Below are 19859 nucleotides of genomic sequence, written 5' to 3'. Positions count from 1 at the left end.
AAAAGCAGTTCTAAGAGGGAGGTTCATAGCAATTCAAGCTCACCTCAAGAAACAAGAAAAATCTCAAATAAACAATCTAACCTTACACCTAAAGCAACCAGGAAAAGAAGAACAAAGAAAACCCAAAGTTAGTAGAAGGAAAGAAATCACAAAATCAGAGTAGAGATAAATGAAATAGAAACAAAGAAAATAATAGCAAAGATCGATAAAACTAAAAGTTGGTTTTTTGAGAAGATTAAAAAAAAATGATAAACCTTTAGCCAGAACTCATCAAGAAAAAAAGGGAGAGGGCTCAAGTCAATAAAATTAGAAATGAAAAAGGAGAGATTACAACTGACACCACAGAAATACAAAAGATCATAAGAGACTACTACCAGCAACTATATGCCAATAAAATGGACAACCTGGAAGAAATGGACAAATTCTTGGACAAGTACAGCTTTCCAAGACTGAACCAGGAAGAACTGGAAAATATAAACAGACCAATCACAGATAATGAAGTTGATACTGTAATTAAATATCTTCCAACAAACAGAAGTCCAGGACTAGAAGGCTTCACAGGCGAATTCTATCAAACATTTAGAGAAGCGTTAACATCCATCCTTCTCAAACTCTTCCAAAAAATTGTGGAGGGAGGAATACTCCCAAACTCATTATATGAGGCCACAATCACCCTGATACCAAAACCAGACAAAGATATCACCAAAAAAGAAAATTATAGACCAACATCACTGATGGACATAGACACAAAAATCCTCAACAAAATAATAGCAAACAGAATCCAACAACACAGTAAAAGGATCATACACCGTGATCAAGTGGGATTTACCCCAGGGATGCAAGGATTCTTCAATATACACAAGTCTGGAAATAAAAGGAATCCGAATCGGAAAAGAAGAAGTAAAGCTGTCACTGTTTGCAGATGACAAGATACTATACATAGAAAATCCTAAAGATGCCACCAGAAAACTACTAGAACTAATCAATGAATTTGGTAAGGTTGCAGGATACAAAATTAATGCACAGAAATCTCTTGCATTCTTATACACTAACAATGAAAGATCAGAAAGATAAATTAAGGAAAAAATCCCATTTACCACTGCAACAAAAACAATAAAATACCTAGGAAAAAACCTACCTAAGGAGGCAAAAGACCTGTACTCAGAAAATAAAAAACACTGATGAAAGAAATCAAAGATAACATAAACAGATGGAGAGATATACCACGCTCCTGGATTGGAAGAATCAATATTGTGAAAATGACTATACTACCGAAAGCAAGCTACAGGTTCAATGCAATCCTTGTCAAATTACCAATGGCATTTTTCACAGAACTAGAACAAGAAATTTTACAATTTGTATGGCAACACAAAAGACCGTGAATAGCCAAAGCCATCTTGAGAAAGAAAAACGGAGCTGGAGGAATCAGGCTCCCTGACTTCAGACTATACTACAAAGCTACAGTAATCAAGACAGTATGGTACTGGCACAAAAACAGAAAGATAGATCAATGGAACAGGATAGAAAGCCCAGAGAAATCCTCCACACATACGGTCCCCTTATCTTTGACAAAGGAGGCAAGAATAGACAATGGAGACAGCCTCTTCAGTAAGTGGTGCCGGGAAAACTGGACAGCTACATGTAAAAGAATGAAATTAGAACACTCCCTAACACCATACACAAAAATAAACTCAAAATGGATTAAAGACCTAAATGTAAGGCCAGACACTATCAAACTCTTAGAGGAAAACATAGGAAGAACACTCTATGACATAAATCACAGCAAGATCTTATTTGACCCACCTCCTAGGGTAATAGAAATAAAAACACAAATAAACAAATGGGACCTAATGAAACGTAAAAGCTTTTGCACAGCAAAGGAAACCATAAACAAGATGAAAAGACAACCCTTAGAATGGGAGAAAATATTTGCAAATGAAGAGACTGACAAAGGATTAATCTCCAAAATATACAAGCAGCTCATGCAGCTCAATATCAAAAAAACAAACAACCTAATCCAAAAATGGGTGGAAGACCTAAATAGACATTTCTCCAAAGAAGACATACGGATGGCCAACAAATACATGAAATGATGCTCAACATCACTAATCATTAGAGAAATACAAATCAAAACCACAATGAGGTATCACCTCACACTGGTCAAAATGGCCATCATAAAAAATTCTACAAACAATAAATGCTGGAGAGGGTGTGGAGAAAAGGGAACCCTCCTGCACTGTTGGTGGGAATGTAAATTGATACAGCCACTATGGAGAACAGTATGGAAGTTCCTTAAAAAACTAAAAATAGAACTACCATATGACCCAGGAATCCCACTACTGGGCATATACCCTGAGAAAACCATAATTCAAAAAGAGTCATGTACCACAATGTTCACTGCAGCCCTATTTACAATAGTTAGGACATGGAAGCAACCTAAGTATCCATTGACAGATGAATGGATAAAGAAGATGTGGCACATATATACAATGGAATATTACTCGGCCATGAAAAGAAACGAAAGTGAGTTACTTGTAGTGAGGGGGATGGACCTAGGGTTTGTCATATAGAGTGAAGTAAGTCAGAAAGAGAAAAACAAATACTGTATGCTAACGCATATATATGGAATTTTAAAAAGTGGTACTGGTGAACCTAGTGGCAGGGCAGGAATAAAGATGCAGATGCAGATGTAGAGGACAGACTTGAGGGCACAGGGTGGGAAGGGGAAGCTGGGACGAAGTAAGAGAGTAGCACTGACATATTTACCCTACCAAATGTAAAATGGATGGCTAGTGGGAAGCTGCTGCATAGCACGAGATCAACTTGATGCTTTGTGATGACCTTGAAGGATGGGATAGGGAGGGTGCGAGGGAGGCTCAAGAGGAAGGGGATGTGGGGATATGTGTATACATATAGCTGATTCACTTTGTTGTACAGCAGAAACTAACACAACATTGTAAAGCACTTATACTCCAATAAAGAGGTGAAAGAAAAATATTGTGAAAGGAGGATGTCTCTCTTGTAACTCCAGAGTTCAAAGGCAGGGCTGCCATCCACCTATTATAAAGACTGCCTCATACCCTGTTTAACAGTCCACTATTCAACTAGAAGGGGGTTGGAAAGGGTTTCTGCAGTACCTGTAATGTTCTAATTCTTGATCTTTGTGGTGGGTATTAGGGGTGTGTGTGTGTGTGTGTGTGTGTGTGTGTGTGTGTGAAAATTCGTCAGGCTGTACACTTGTGATTGGAGCCCTCTTCTGTAGGTATGTCATATTTCTCTTAAAATTTATATTAAAAAAAAGTCTACCACTGATGCTACTAGATTTTTTAGTGCTTCTTCTACTATTACCTATTCCATGCCCCCTCTTTCTTGTCTTCCTAATACAACTCAGCTGTATTACACATCTACTTTACACATCTTGTATTTCAGAAAAGCGTTCCATTCTTTGCGAAGGAATTTTGCAGTGTTTTAACACATGGTACCAAAGCTTGGTCTGTCATCAGGTCCACCCTTCCTTGTGCCTGGGGCTCTGGCTGGCGCCAGCCGTAGCAAGCTCTCTGTGCTTTGATAGCCCTGTACAATGCTGCTTGAACTCCATGCCACAAGGCAACACTGTAAAGAAGCTGAAAGCAGAGAGAATATCGAATATTGCAAGTGGAATGTTTTACCTGCAATTATTTGCAAGGATGCAGAGAGATTTTCGCCAGCTTTCATTAGGTGTGTGTCCATGAGGTTGGAGAGGTTATGGTATAGATTGTCATTTTTACCATGTTTCCACAGTTAGATGGTTTTGTTTGTCATCATCTAGTGCCTACTTAAAACTAAAACATACTCCTGTCCCTCCCCGCAACACACGCCCCTCATGTCCTACCAGGTGTGACTACGAGGAAGGGCAGGTTTCCTAAGGATCTGTGGTTTTGTGAGGGTCAACAGTTATTGCACTGCCAAACGATGTTTATGAATGACACATGGCTTTCCCTAGGTTAAGGCCTTACCTCATTCAATGCACACATCCGAGCAATGGAGCCAATGTTGTTGGTGATGGTGACCAGGGTGGCTCGGGCGAGGTCTTCCTTGCTGATGGAATCTCGCTTTTCCTTACTCATCATGTTGCCAAAGCTATGTTGGAAATAGTAGCGAGAGGGTTCAAAATCATCCTTAGGCAGGCCCCATGGTTCCACCAAAGTACTGTGGAAAGCTTTATGAATAACTCTGTTTGAGCTCAAATGACCTGATTTGGCTACCATGGTTTACAAGCAGACAGGATTACGGTATGAATGGTTGGCTGCCCTTTTCTTAATAGGGACAAAGTAGCATGGCTATTAACGGGGAAAAAAAAAAAAAAATTAAATGCCTCTAGATATCTGAACAAGAATGGAACGGGGGAAACGGTTGCAGTTTTCCAGGACCTTCTTTCAAAGCTGCCTTATTTTAAGCACAAGCAACAGGAGCTAAACATCTCAGTGCTTCATCAAGGGCAGGAGATCAAGTCTGAGCTCCAATACCATAGATCCTTGCACCAGGCTGGTGGGTTGACATTTAAAAAAAACAACAACTAAATGAACAGCCAGGGTGGAGAGGTTGCCTTGTGTTTAATCGCTACTGCTCCTAGCTACTTAGTCTCTACCTTGATGCTACCGCAGATCCTTGAAGGCCAAATCGTTCATAGTCTCCTCCGTAAATGTCCTTCACCAGCTTATCAACATTGGTGCTGTCGCCTTTAGCTGCCATTTCCAGAGCTTCTTCAAAGGTCTCACAACCAGTCAGCAAGCAACATAGGCCTAGGAATGTTCCACCTCCAAGACTGAAGGAACAATAAGGTTTATTTTTTAAGTTTTACTTTAAGAGATGCCCATCCAAGTCCCCAACTACATCAATATCACTAATATGGGTTAATAAGAACAGAAGAAAAACAAAGGGGCACTTGAATCAAAGTGCTGGGTGAAAAAGAGCTTTAGGGTAGATTGGATAAAAAAAGAGGGCAGAGACTAAAAGAAACATCAAGGAAAACTCGCCCTGAAGTTTAAGAACAAAACCAGAGAAAGACTCTCACTGATTTCCGTTGTGAGACCTTGAACTAGCCACTGACCTAAGTGCTTCATGCAATCTTCCCGCCTATAAAATGGGGCCAAATCATGATCTATCTCCCTTATTTGCGTGGTCTGAAAGCAGCAAATAACCAGAGAAATGACCTCTATTAAAAAGAAAAAATACAAACATATGTAGCTAAACAAATACTTAGAAAAAGAAACTGTGTGTACCTGAAGCACAGTTCATATCTATAGAGACAAACTCTGTGGTGACAAAACTGAACTGGGACGCTGCCCGGAATAGCTGGCCCCCAAGCTGTATCTTTCATCTGACCTTGCTTCTCTAGCAGAAATAATTTCATTTAAGCTCCTCAAAAATTTCAAAAAGGAAACCACCGATGGATCTCATATTGGATTTTTTTCTAGTAAACTCTAGAAAATGTTATTAGTACTTTACTTACCACCCAATAGTCAAAAAATAGTAACAAAGATCTTAAAATGGTTTCAATGCTCAAACCATGTTTTAAAAGCTTTCAGTTGTTTGGGGGGAAACTCTTCTAAAATAGTCTTTTGAGAAAAAATTAGAAACCAATTATGATAGTTGAAAGTGAACTCAATTGTGTATTAATATCAAAGTTCCCTGAGGGGAAGTAAAGCAGATTCAGAGTAAAGCTGTCACCAGTGAGCTCCTGGCAGGAAAGAGCACTGATATGGCCATGAATGGGCCTTACTCTTTACCTACTAGACAGAAGAGCAAATGCACATCAATTTGTTCTGAAGCCTCAAGAGCTGCTAGCTCTGGGAATTCCACATGTGTTTGGCTACTGGCTTTTAAGAGAAAATTCAAGTTGAGATCGAGGTTATTTTTAAAACTTAAATTTGAAAAAAGAAAATTTAGGGTAAATTATACTGACTGTCAATAACTGTTACCAAGAAGGCACCAGATTATAGACACACGGTTCTTTAAATCACATCTAAGGACTAACTGTGATATTTCTTAAATAGTGATTCTTACAAAAATACATACTTGATTGAAATGATGGGTTCTCATGGACAATTAGGTAGCTGGGCACAAGTCACAGTATGCAAACTGTAGGTGCAGTACCACAAGGACAAAAAGAGCTCTGTGGGCATTATTGCCTTGACACCTCAGTCACAGTAGAAAGTTTGGATTCCCTCTAAGAAAGTTTGTCTTCATTTACATTTAACAGGGCGCCTCATGCGACGTCGTTAGTTTCAGTCTACCCTAGAAAGTTAGCGTGGTTTAATGGGAACACTTCTTGGTTTGCGTGTCATCTGAATTTGCCTTGTTTTCTCTCTTTACATTCTTTTAAAAGGCTTGGCTCACATTTCTAGCTCCTACCTTTCATCCACACTAATAACCTTTCTTTGAATATCAGGTATTTGGATTCATCAAGGTGTTCAACAACCAACCCCAAACATAGGCACCGGAAGACACTGGCTGACTTAGAAAGAAGGCAACTCATCATCTGATGTGTTGGTATGAGTGAAAAAGGACACGGGCTTTGTATGACTGGAAAGTGACAGGTGACTCCAGACAAAGAATTGGAGCTGAATGGAGAAAGCGAGCATGAACTGGCACAGCTGGAGCACTGCAGATAGGAGGAAAGAATGCACGGTTGCAGAAGAGCACTTTATTGACCTCCTTAACCTGCTAACCACTCTCTAGTCTAGTGATTCTCTCATAATCAGATACATGTTTGTTTCAGCAGACACACAGCAAGATCCTCAGCAAATCAGAGACCAAAACATCATTTTTTAAAAAAAACCCAACCAACTTGTAGTGAGGAATTTTCGGAAGAAGTAGAAGAATCCAATTACTTAATTATCCATGCCCTTAAAACTGATTCCAAAAGAATGAAATAAGCTGCACTGTTCGTTTCACTGAAGTTTTAAAATTCTTTTCATTCCTCTTTTAATAGATTACACATTCTAACAATGTTAGCTGTTAAGTTCTGTTTTTTCAGTTGACTTCTATAATAAAATTGGAGTTGGTCGACAGAAATGTTGCTACTAATCTAGGATGCAGTAAAGTTACAGACAACACTGAAACAAACCATTTAAAATCACATGCTTAAAAGAAAACTGATATCCTGTAACGATGTGGCTTCCTAAAAATAAAAATGCTTAATGGGAAAACAGGGTATATGAGAATAACAAAAAACCTAGAGTTATAGCTATCACAGTAGGAGTAACAAAATTAAAACTGAAGCCTTTGCTTAAATCAGTGATTCCCAAAGTGTATTCCACACACCGATGTTCACTGCTGACCACAATACAGGCACACCTCATTTTCCTGTGCTGTCCTTTATTACACTTGGCAGATATTGCATTTTTTACAAATTGAAGGTTTGCAGCAATCCTGCATCCGCAAGTCTATCGGTGCCATTTTTCCAAAAACATTTGCTCACTTTGTGTCTCTGTGTCACATTTTGGGCAATTCTCCCAATATTTCAAATTTTAAAGTTATTATTATATTTGTTATGGTGATCTGTGATCTTTGGTGCTACTATCGCATAAGGATTATTACCCACTGAAGGCTTAGATGATGGTTAGCGTTTTTTAGCAATAACATATTTTTTAATAAAGGCATATACATTTTAAAAACATAATTCTAGTGCACACTTAATAGGCTACAGTACAGGGTAAACACAACATTTATATGCACTGAGAAACCAAAAAATTTGTGTGATTCGCCTTATGGCGATACTCGCTTATTGCGGAGGTCTGGAATGGAATCTGCAGTATCTCCGAGGTATGCCTCTAGTTTAGATCAGTGGTTTTTTAACTTGGATCAAAAAAAAACCTTTGGCAGAACAACTCGGTTGGACAAGATCTGCGGCCCAGAAACTTGATATTTCATTCCCCTCCCCCACCTGTGGCAGCCCAAGAAAGGGCTCTCTAGTAACCTTCAGTCTCCTGTAGCACCTTTCCAAAACTACTGGTTACAGAGAGCTTGTAAGGAAGCTTGGGCATCCACACAGGATTTGTTGATGATTGCAAATCAGTGATCATTAACTGGCATTTACCAATAACTGCAATGGATAGGCATTATTGCACATGTGACAGATGCCAAACGTCACAACTGGGCTCATTATTCAAAGACAACCCAGATCCTTGGAACCCCCAAGTTTGAGAGAGCGTACCTGTGATATAATTCATGAATTTGTTAAGTGTTAATGAACAAAATTATAAATATCTCTAATTCTGGAAAATGTTTATCTTGTTGTTACCTTGAGACTAGCTCTACCAATTCAACGGCTCCTTTGGGGACGCAGTTTGTAGTTTCTTAAAAATTACACCTTTCTCAGTAGATCACTCTCTCAAGGTAAAACCAGCTCAGCCGAATTCTTCATTTGTCTCGGACAGTTCTGACAGTCCTAATGAGGCCACGGGGCCCGTTGTGATTCTCATGTGAGCAAGTAAGGTTAGTGCTGTATTCTCAGTGAGAAAATGTATTGACTAGCGGCAATTAACGTACACACCAAAGCCTATATTCCGGACACAAGCGGGATCAGTCAGAATGTGTGGTTCAGGGTTTCTTAACACCACTAACTGTTAACATTTGGGGCTTGATACTTTTTTTGCTGTGGGGGACTGACCAATGCACTGTAGGATATTTAGCAGCGTCCCTAACCTCTGGTCACTAGATGCCATTATCATTGCACCTCCAGTTGTGACAACCAAAAAATGTCTCCAGACATTGCCAAACGTCCCCTGGGGGCCTCAATCTTCCCTTCCCCAGTGGTGAACCACTGATGTCTGCAGAACCCATCACAAGTCATGTCAATACGGGAGAAAAGCAGTGCTCCCCTCCTAACGGGTGAGTAGAACCGCAGAATTTCAGTACTGGAAAAGCTTGTAGAAACTAAGAGACAATTCACTCACTTCATGGCACAAACAAGGAAACCGAGGCCCAGAGAAGTTACGTGATATCTTCATCTATCAAAAACAAGGGTTTCAATACCATGTTTCAAAGCACACACCACACACTAGTTCCTTAAGTTGTTCCTCCAAAACTGGGCTCTGTGGTCCAATAAGTTGAAGAAACACTTCATACCAAATCTTCTTATAAGTAAGGGAAACCTGTTTAATTTTGTTTATACTACAATTTCTCAAAGACTTCTGACCCTGGGTCTTTTTCCCGTGTTGAATCCCCATTAACAGGAAGCTGAGCCCACGTGCCCTTGGGGAGTGTGTACATTAAGAAACATGGTACTCTGCTCTGCTCTAGTTGCAGGGCTGTTTTCCCGTCCACTGCACTCCCAAGTTCCCTGTGAGGTGTGCTGACTATTCCAGTTTGCAGCTGGAGCATTTACCAGAGGGTAAAAAACACTCTTTGTAAACCCAATCTGGCTCACTGATTGGAACGACTATTTCAAGCAATTCTTTCTGTGCTAGGCACCAAGGTACTTCCAGAAAGAAGCCCTCTTTGACCATCCCAAGCATCCTTCCACCTGGATTCTACTGTGCTTGTGGTCCCTGCCATTCACCTGGCACTTAATATGTCTGCCTTTGGGGAAATTTCTGGTATGTGCAACACTTTTTCCCACAACCTCACCAGTTTCCAACCAAGGCTGTGTTTTATTAACCTTTCTATAAATCACCCTGTGTAACATATCCAATAGATCCTTTTTGGTTGGCTGAGGAGGGTAAGATCTTTCTTTTAAAAATGTATTAAATATAAATAACCTTTTCAGAAAGTGGTCTTCAAGGAAGAGGCCTGGGTTTAAGCACAAAAAGGTTCTTCTAGTGGAAACCACGTTTACCTGGTCCCTGTAACTCTTTTGTAGTTGTCCTTGGAGTACACTGCTAGGATGCTGACACCTGAGCCCATGTTCACCAGCAACATAGGGTACGGGTTGTCCAGACAGTACGGCCTTTTTTGACACAATTCGGGATTTGTGGGATTTTCAAAATAGTAACATTCCGGCTTGCCGTTGAAGCCAACAGAGTCAACGTAAAGCAGGCCCTGAATCAGACAGTCCAGTTCGTCCAGTTTGTGGAGCTGAAGGTCAGCAATCTGAAAGAGAAGGAACCCTTGTGAGAGAGACCACTACCACCTCAGGGGAAGCCCCCGGAAGCTTTCAGCTGAACTTAACATGTGTCATGAACAGGAAAAGCATGGAAACGTCCTTCAAGCACCACGCTGTGAAATCTTGTTGAGAACCAGTCATTCCACTGGAAAGGCAGCCTTTACCGGATGTCATGTCTACCCACGGTGCCTGCTGAGAGACAGGACCCTACCTGATAGCTGGCAAGGAAGCCAGTAGCACGTGGGGTAGGCAGAAGGGTTGCCCCTGAAAGTTATGTCCATGTCCTAATTTTCAGAACCTGTGAATGCTGCCTTATTTGGAAAAAGGGTCTTTGCAGGTGTGATTCAGTGAAGAATCTTGAGATGCAGAGGGCATCCTGGGTTATCAGGGTGGGCCCTAAGTCCACTGACAGTTTCCTTACGAGACACAGGAAAGATGTGACAGACACAGAGGAGAAGGCCGTGTAAAGACGCGAGGCAGAGCCTGGAGAACTGCACCACAGGCCAAGGAAGGCCGATGGCCACCAGATGCTGGGAGAGGCAAAGAATGGATTCTGCCCAGGAGTCTCTGAAGGAAGTGTGGTCCTGCCAACACCTTGATTTCGGCCCTCTGGCCTCCAGAACTATGACTGAGTAAATTTCCGTTGTTTTAAGCTGCTAGGTTTGTGGTAATTTGTTAGAGCAGTCACAGGACTGTTAGAGCACTCACCCAGCATACCTCAGGGTGAGGCAAGTGAGAAATGTTCTGAAAGCAGAAAGGCTCCTACACTTCTTGGCAGGATACGGAGTCCTGAGGGAGGCATGTGAGCCTGGGAGCTGGGGACAATCTCCTCTGAGCCCACACAGCCCAACTCTCCTTTTCCCAAGCCTGGGCTTTGGAGTTCGACAGACCTGGCATTGAAAGCTATAACTCCAACTCTTACCTAATTGAGGGATGTGGGGCAAGTTACTTAACTTCTCAAGCCTCAGTTTCCTCCTCTGTAAAATGGGAATAATACCCACAGTGCAGTATTGTGAAGGTTACGTGATAATAATACACGTAAAATGTTAACACAGGGCTTGGCAAGTGCAAAGGACTCAGAAAATATTTACTCTTTTATTAATAGCTGAGGTGGTCCCAGAGTGTCCTTTCATGCTCCTATGAAACAAAAACTCCTATTCTCCTAGGTACGGGGGAAAAAAGTAAAGGGGAATGAGCTGGCTGAGGGCTAGCCTTAGCAGAGGATGGGTACTTTGCATCCTCAAAAGTTTATTCACAATCCTCAAGAGTGATATTACTGCTGGTCCAAAAAAAAAAAAAAGAATCTAACATTCACCAACATGAAACTGAACCAATGATCGAAGATCATTTTCAAGTTTTAATTTAAATTTTTAAAAATCTCTTTAAGAAAATAATAACTGGTATTTATTATTTACTATATGCCAAGCACCTGTACTAGATCATTTAATTCTCACAAAAACCCTATGAGGAGGTATTGTTATCCTAATTCTATGGTTAAGGCTCATAGAGCTTAAATAATTTTGCCTAAGTGATACAACTAGCAAATGCCTCCTAATAACTCGCTGTTCTTCTCTTGTCTTCATTCATAATGAGTCCTGCTTCTGGGATATGGAAACCACCTACACAACTACTATACTTAGATATTTTGCCCCAAAAGCATCATCTTCATTATAAAAGTTAATAGCTAGAAGAAAACTTTTGACTTTTTGTCACTCACCTGAATGTCCCATTCAACAAAAATCCACTGAAGCTATACCTGCAGAGCAGAATTAGTTAGAATAGGTTACCAGCAAGGTGGTAGACGTTTTCTTTTTTTAAACATCTTTAAAAATATGGAACACTTCACAAATTTGCGTGTCATCCTTGCGCAGGGGCCATGCTAATCTTCTCTGTATCGTTCCAATTTTTAGTGTATGTGCTGCCGAAACGAGCACTAGACGTTTTCTTGATACACAGAAACAATCATTCTAAATGACACTTGGTGATAAAGTTCATCTATCTCATAAGTGATTTTGAACATTTCATTTTTCACCAAGTGGAACTTTTGGGTGAGATGCATGTCATGATTCACGTGTTCAGGGGGTAATACTATAGGTATAAGGCTATCTGGAGACCTAAACGCTATAGTGACACAGCCGTGTAAACGCTATCTTCTCATCCTCCGGGATTCCCTGGCCCTATCAACGTCTTCCAACGCGCTCACAGCGTGGGTCACATTCTGGCATGTTTTTGGTTCAGTGGGTGCCCCTGAGCACCACGCTCAAAGGCCTGTCCATAATAATGGCTTAATAAACACTTCTTAAATGGAACATGGAAAACTGTCCCCTCCTGGATCACCACAAACCAAAAAGTAGCGATTTCATCACCCAGTCTTGGGGCCATAGGTTCACCTGCTTAAAAATTAATCGGAGGTCCATCAACAATATTGACAGCAGTGCCCAGAACCAACATCACAAACACGAACAGTGACACCGTCTGTTCAGGGGACATCCTGAAACTATGTTCGGGAAAAAGAAAAACCTGTCAGGGCAAGTAAACAAAGCACGTAGCTTTGCTCTGAAGGGAAAGATCTCACCTTTCCCCTTAAAATCACTTTCAAATAAAGTGCTAGCAGCAAACGAACATCTCTTCTATAACATTTTACTGAGGGATGGATATTTCTGAAGCCTGAGGTCATGCATCCCCAAACTGGGGAACAGAAATATTAGTCACTTTCATGGAGACCTACGGAGACCTCCCTCAAAGGTCTTTTCCATCCAGGAATAGAGACAGGCTCCCAAGTGTAAGTGATGAGTCAAATCATTACTTGGACAGTATGTTCAGATCCCAGCTATGCAGAAACACTCTTTCTTTGGGTTTAGTTTTCTTTATACCAGGGTAACAAAAGCAAATGCTGCAGGAGCCAATAAAGGAGTGAAGTCCCTTGACTAAATGTTAAAGTAACAGAATGATGGGGATTGTGGCACACAGACAATCCACACGTATTTAAAATTCACTGCAGCCCGTTGTTGCCATGTGGTAATAAGGGCTTAATGTTGCCAAATGATTCTATTTCTCAAGAGCTGGAAACCCAGATTTTTATGTGAAAACTTCCAATTTTTAAATGCTGGCAGCTAGTTTTAAATTAAAAAAAAAAAACCCCATCAGATCCAGCAAACATACAGATGAAGCTTCAGCTAATGTGAACATAACCTTGTCACCAAGGCGTGCTGGTAAATGTTTAACAACCAGCTCCCTGGGAGCAAATGCCCTGGTTTATAGCATTTACCAGTTTCCACGGTATAATCACTCCCACCATAGCCAGCTTCAAGCTACCAACACGATGTCACTAAACACAGCGTTGGGAAGACACAATGCGCTCTCATGCACACAATGGGCTCTCGCGAACCAGTAGGAGCTGATTTCAGCACCCCACTGCTTGCGACTCTCCTCAGCACTTTTGGAAAGTATGAGTTCTGCCAATTCCTAAATCATTAAGCTTAAACTATTCCCCAAACTTAACACCAACAAACCAAACTTGCCCTAAGACTCAAACTCTGTAAATAACGGAAGTAGGGGAAGAAATAAAGTAAAAAAAATAATTTTTTTTTCAAACTACTACTGTGATAAACTAACTTTGCTTTGCCTAGTCCCAAAGTCACCCAAGCAAGCATGGGTGCAGTGGGGTTCCCAAATTTTAGGTGCCATCAGAATCACCTGGGGCGCTTGTTAAATCACAGATCGCTGGGTCCCACTCCCAGAGTTTCTGATTGCATGTCTAACGATATCGCAGGTGATGTTGACGCTGTTAGTCCTAGGACCACACAGACTTTGGAGCTGAAGAGCTGGGATTAATGCATGACCCCACTCCAGTACAGTGACAACAGGCCTTCAATAAAATCACATACTCTCCCCAATAGCAGCTGCCTTGGCTAACCTGCAGGGCTGTTTTCAAGAATCCAGTGAGATGGCTGTGTGAACATGCTTTGGAAACATGAGTTATACATGCATTTTATATAAGAAGTAAAATAATTCAGGTCTTCTTATCTCAAGTTGAAATACATTTGGAAACATTTCCAAACCGAAAACTCTTAATTTCTCAAAGGAATTCAGTGATTCCCTGTATGATGAAATTAGAAAAAATATGGATTCTAAACACATGTTCAGGATACAACTCTAAGAGGTTCTCCTTATGTGCTTCAGTCTGTCAAAAATAAATACTGTTACATATAAGATGGCTAAACAACAAGGTCCTACGGTATAGCACAGGGAACTATATTCAATACCCTGTGATAAACCATAGTGGAAAAGAATATGAAAAAGAAGGTATGTATATATGTATAACTGAATCACTCTGCTGTATAGCAGAAATTAATGCAACATTGTAAATCAACTAGACCTCAATAAGATAAACTTCAAAAGTAACTAAATAAATAGCTGAGTAAATAAATCCGGTAAAAACCATCCCAGGAGGTTCCATACCTACTCTCTCTATGGACCTACCCCAAACCAGTTCCATCACTCTCCTGTGCTTGAGAAATGAGTCACCACATCGTTTTGCACGAAATGAATAAAATACACATCTGTGCGATACCCCACACTTCCCAAGGTGCTTTTGCTGACCCTGGCTCCATAAATCATAATGGAAGTGGCAGAAGAGGTTATCTTACTAAACCAAGAACAATTTGCATATAAAATGGTTGATTCTGGATTATAAATTACACTCGGGGCTCTTTTCTCCTCACACAGGACAGCTAACTGAGACCTGAGAGAGAGATGAATTTCAAATGTGTTCTGTGAGTGAGAAAAATAACAAAACCTCAAAGATGGCTTCTTCCTCCTGGCACCCAATGATAAAAGGGGTACATGAAAGGCCAAAAGGGTCGAGCCAGAATGAAGTGTAGGATGACAGTATCTACAAAGCTTATGCTCCTGCAATATCACAAATCAGTTCCTGGATTAATAATAGGAACCCAGCTAATAATGAATGGTCTACTTAGATTTAGAATTTCACACATCCACAATTACCTTATTATCCCCTCCTGATGATTTTTCCACCATTATTAACTTTTTTCGGTTGTGTCCTTGGAGATTTCTGGCTTAATGAAGGCCAATTCTTAAGTCCTCACACCTTGAAAAAAATGTAGTGAAGCAATAAGAGAATCCTTTACTGTTCCCTAAATCTCATGTAAACCCAGTAAGATTGTTGTTATATCCTGCTTGTTTAGATGGTAGGTATTTGTTTTCTTCTGAAAAATGAAAAGAGTCACTCCTAACTTCTAATAAATGTTAGTCTTGGACTGAACAAAACTTACAAGGAAAAGTGTCTCTTGTAATGAAGAGCTAAGTGGACAAAAGGGATGACTTTTTTCTAAAAATTTTCTATCATTAGAATACTTTGCATTCTAAATAGGACTCCTGTTGAAGTTGGAAAGTGTGCTTGTGGATGAAAATATTAGAGTTGGTACATAAAATATTCTGGTAGGTTATTTAAAACAACACTCGCAGAACATAGACAGTGGGGAGAAACACAAAGTTCAATAAAATCTACAGGATTAAGTGCCCTGGTACACAACCACATGGGAGCCTCCCCTCTGAGAACCACTTTCTCAGATTGTAGGATTCTTCATTGGCCTACCAATCTCTTGGAGCATATGTTGTTTAAGTTTGTCTTTTGTGTTCCACTTTGTTGAATCATTAATTTTGAAGGCAGACTTTTGCCAGGTAGAAATTTGTTTGTGACAGTGATCCTAAAATGTTGAAGGAAGGAAGGAGAGAGGGAGGGAGGGAGGGAGGAAGGAAGGAAGGAAAAGGGGAAAGGAAGAAGGAGGAAGGAAAAAAAGAAAGGAAAAGGAAGAAAGAAATGCAGCTTTGTTCAACTGAAAGTATTCTACACAGGGGTCTAGTTTAATGCTTGTCTCGTGGCTTTGTAACTCTTTCTTGTACCTTCTAAAATTGATGAAGACTAGTTAACATTATCTAAGGATTTAAGTACATTTACTATATACGAAAAGGACACAGTCATCAGACATAACAACTGCTAACTATTCAGCGTCGGCTGAACATCATTTAGATAGCCCTAGTTACTCGGGTTTTTAAAATACATGTCTGCAAACTTGTATTATGCTCAAAAGAGTGATTTTATATAACAACGACAGGACTTTACAGGTACGTATATACACTGCTTTATTATTTGTCAGATTGTTTACTACATAGTATAGTAGCATATATTGATCCTTTACAACTTAGGGTACACCTTCAATTTCCCATTCTGGAAAAGGGAAGAGCTTGGATACATTATACCTAAGGGCCTTAGCACTTACTAACCCTAACTCTTCCCCATACCAGCCTGGTTTGCTCTATTTCTTCTTCGGGTTCCTACTCCAATGTTACCTCATCACGCAAAGACCTGCCCAGCACTTCCTATCCCCCTTACCTATTTATTTTCTCCACTTATTGCCATTTGATATACTCCATAATCACTTATTTGATTATTGACCATCTCCCTGCACTAGAATATAAGCTCCAGGAAGGCAGGGGCTTTGTTTTGTTCATAACAGTACTTGTTGCATTGACAGAGTATGATAAATACTTGTTGAATGAGAATGAATGCTTGGGAGAGAGAATGATAAAACCTATTCATCCTCACAAACTTTGGAAGGATCAGGGCATATCACTTACTGACAGACGGGCTACAGGAAGAGATCTGTCTTCAATTGTCTTCACTTTGGCCAAGACTGAGCATGGAAATAGAAGGCAGGCCATATAATACTTTCTTTTATAGATGGCCAGGCTGTTAGGCAAATACTCCAAACTTGCTCCCTGCACCAGTCTGTTCATTAGGCTCCAGAAACCTCCTGAAGGAGCAGAGCCTCCTTTATCTTGGCTGTAATAAGATATGACCTTTCTCGGTTCAGAAACTTGAGAAACACACTTGCTCGTGGCCAACACAGATTGAGTAACTTTCTGGAATCCAGGGCATTACCCAAGAGGAGGGATGGAGACTTTGATGGAGCTTGCTTAAATGTCCCAGGTCACCTTGGTACACTTCAGGTTCCCTAGTCGAGATGGACACAGAGGACATCCTTGAGAGACCTGGGGAGCTCACAGCACTAGGGGTGGGTCAGCACTTCCTGAATCAGAATTGAGCCGACACCCAGCTCTCACCTAGGGGACGGTATTTAGCGCCTCTTCATCTCTCTTTAGCTTTAGTTTCCTTATCCGCCTAAACATCTTACTGCCACTTTCTGAAAATGATGAAACTGAGGCCCACAGGAGGGACATGTCTTGCCCTGTCACCCAGCTAGTTAAATGCAGAAACAGCACTAGAATTCAGGATCAGTGCTTTTTCATTTATGAATTTGAACTTAATTCTCATGCCCCTGGATCTCAACTTTCTCAGTTTCAAAACTCTTCAATCATTGGGTCCCTTTAGTGGGAAAAAGATCCCATGGATCATTTAAGTAAGTGGCAGTGTCAGATTCTGCTGGCAAGGGAAAGGGGACACAGGAGGAAAAGCCAAAACCTGAATATAATCAATCTGACTTAATATAATGCTCTAGGGCTCTATCGCCAGCTCTTGTAGAAACTACTTAACAACGAGATAAATGATGTTACTTTTGAGGATGCAAATAAAATTTGCAATTATAGCTTTATTAAGTACCATGAATAATGCATTGATTTATGAATTTATTCATTAATGATAAACTTTCTGGTGAGACTAATCCCCACATCTTCCAACCCTTCCTTCTCCTATGTTCAATCACTACTGTTAATTGAATTTTCTTTATCTTCTCTACCTATTGTTTCTCTTTCTTCTCATTTTATTCCCTGTGAGATGAAGCTAGACAGTATCGAGATTATCTTGACTGTAGAAATGGGGAAATTGGAACACATAGGTGTTAGGGATTGCTTAACAAAGAGAAAGTTAGGACTCCATGTCACTCATCCGTACCTTCCACTTAGCCAACTTTGCCAAATCTAAAGAAGCAATACTGCCAGTCAGGATATAGTATTATTCTTATTATGTAGAGCCATACTCCCTAAATCATATTCACCAATAATGCAATTCACCTCCAAATAATGTCAAAGATTTCATTTTTGTTTGTGAGCAAAACTTCTGAAGGACATTCATAAAACACAAATGATACAGAGCAAATGGGTAGAAAGAAGTAATCATTTTTAGTAAGATGCGTAGAAAGCCTTTCCTCCAGGCCTCGGTCTATATATCTATGAAACTGGCACAGTGATTATGGTTTTCATGAAACATAAGAGTCTGTGGAAAACGAAAATACTTCAGAAGGGGATTTACATCACCTCGTCTTTGGCATATTGTGCAGAAGTAATTGTAACAAAAATGATGAGGACGGCCAATATGTATTGAGCACTAAGTGCTGGGTACATATTATCTCATTCAATCCTTCATGTAACAACCCTATGAGGCAGAAACTATTTTTACTCTCCTATAGATGAGGAAACTGAGGCACAGAGGGGTGAAGTAAGCTTGTCCAAAGTCCCAAGCCTAGTGGTCAGGTTCTTCCATAAGAGATGCCATGATCATGGCCATGGGAGAGGTTTTCTTTCTTTCTCTAAGAGGTGGTTTTGTTGTTTGCAGGGGGGTAAAGCGGACCTACCGTTCTGAAGTCCTCTTCGAACTTAAAAGCCCCGCCTCCCGTGGCACAGAGAGTGGTGTGGAGGCTGGAGAAGTTCTTCTCGCTGCCCATCTGGATGAACCTGTGCATCGCGCAGCTGGGAAAGCGGATGAAATGCAGGTTCCCCTTCCGCCCACACATGGTCAAGTTTTTCAGTTCCAGGTGAACGTCTCGGATCCCGGTTTTCCCGTAAGCCGTGTTCGAAGTCAAATACTTCCTGATGCTCTTCAGGTTCTCCACTTCCTCTTGTTCCTCTTCAGCTGTAATATCCTTCGGTTCAAAGTAGACCAATTTAACCAGCGTCCCACCGATATCCATGCCGAACCACGGGAACGCTAGCGGACAGAAAGACAGAGTGCCCTTGAATTCTGGACAAAGAAATGGGCCGCCTTTGAATAGTCAATAATGAAATGCAGTGGTGTTGCATCTATGGCTGCATTTACCATGCAGTTTACCTGAATTCAACTATAGGTGCCTAAAAGAAGAGACAGGCGAGGAGAAATTCACACTTTAAATGGTGTCCATGATTCTGCCTACATTTCATTCAGAATCGGCCTCGGAATTGAGTATGAGATGAGAATAAGATTCCCTAAGCCAGTCTCAATTCCCACGTGGTTCTCAGGGCTCCAGAATCTCACCAAATAGAGTTAACTCCCATACTTAAAGATACATATTTTGCATACACTCTGGCTCCCAAATGCTATTTTATCAGAATCTCAGCCAAAGAAAACAGTGATCTGTTCTGATGCCAGAGGAAACGCTGGCTATGCTAAGTGTACCAAGAGATGGTGCGTTGACCTCTATGCCTCACGGTGTCTTCCTAGCTCATTCTTCGATGATCATTTTTACAGCATTCAATTTTTGCCTTCATGAGCTGACTTTATATGACATGACTCCACTGCTTTAAACTACAGAATAAATAGGAAAGAGAAAGGAGAGAGAGTGGGCTGTGAGAGCTGAGGGGCACACATGATGACTCCTATGGCGACAGGATTCTCAAAAGAACAGCTTGAGCTACAACTCATTTCTTTCTTTATTAAGGAGAGAAACTCTCTCCACCTCAAATGGCCCGCCCAGAAGTCCTCACCTCACCCATGTGTCCTCTGCCACAGATTCTGATTTAATTCTGAGGGAGGATCTGT

General features: G+C 40.8%; 1 protein-coding gene and 1 non-coding gene across 7 annotated transcripts in view; both read right to left on the bottom strand.

The window, feature by feature from the left end:
• Nucleotides 1-19859, bottom strand: part of PANK1 (pantothenate kinase 1) — a 108504-nt gene that overhangs the window by 8684 nt on the left and 79961 nt on the right. For 3 of the 6 annotated variants that reach the window (XM_024744850.1, XM_024744849.1, XM_024744848.1), the window contains 4 exons: nucleotides 18700-19052; nucleotides 9821-10074; nucleotides 4628-4804; nucleotides 3996-4119 (listed from right to left, as the gene is read on the bottom strand). In XM_024744850.1, coding sequence (XP_024600618.1) covers nucleotides 3996-4119; nucleotides 4628-4804; nucleotides 9821-10074; nucleotides 18700-19035 — 891 coding nt within the window. In that variant the 5' untranslated portion in view covers nucleotides 19036-19052. The remainder of the gene's footprint in view (nucleotides 1-3995; nucleotides 4120-4627; nucleotides 4805-9820; nucleotides 10075-18699; nucleotides 19053-19859) is intronic. The other 3 variants (XM_024744852.1, XM_024744851.1, XM_024744853.1) reach the window with 1 other exon arrangement.
• Nucleotides 11914-12021, bottom strand: LOC112399615 (U6 spliceosomal RNA). The gene has a single exon (XR_003003262.1). It is a non-coding gene; the product is annotated as a U6 spliceosomal RNA (small nuclear RNA).

The sequence above is a fragment of the Neophocaena asiaeorientalis genome, unplaced genomic scaffold, assembly GCF_003031525.2.
Source record: "Neophocaena asiaeorientalis asiaeorientalis breed wild unplaced genomic scaffold, Neophocaena_asiaeorientalis_V1.1 scaffold131, whole genome shotgun sequence".
NCBI lineage: Eukaryota > Metazoa > Chordata > Mammalia > Artiodactyla > Phocoenidae > Neophocaena > Neophocaena asiaeorientalis.
This window is presented reverse-complemented; position numbering and strand designations above follow the sequence as displayed.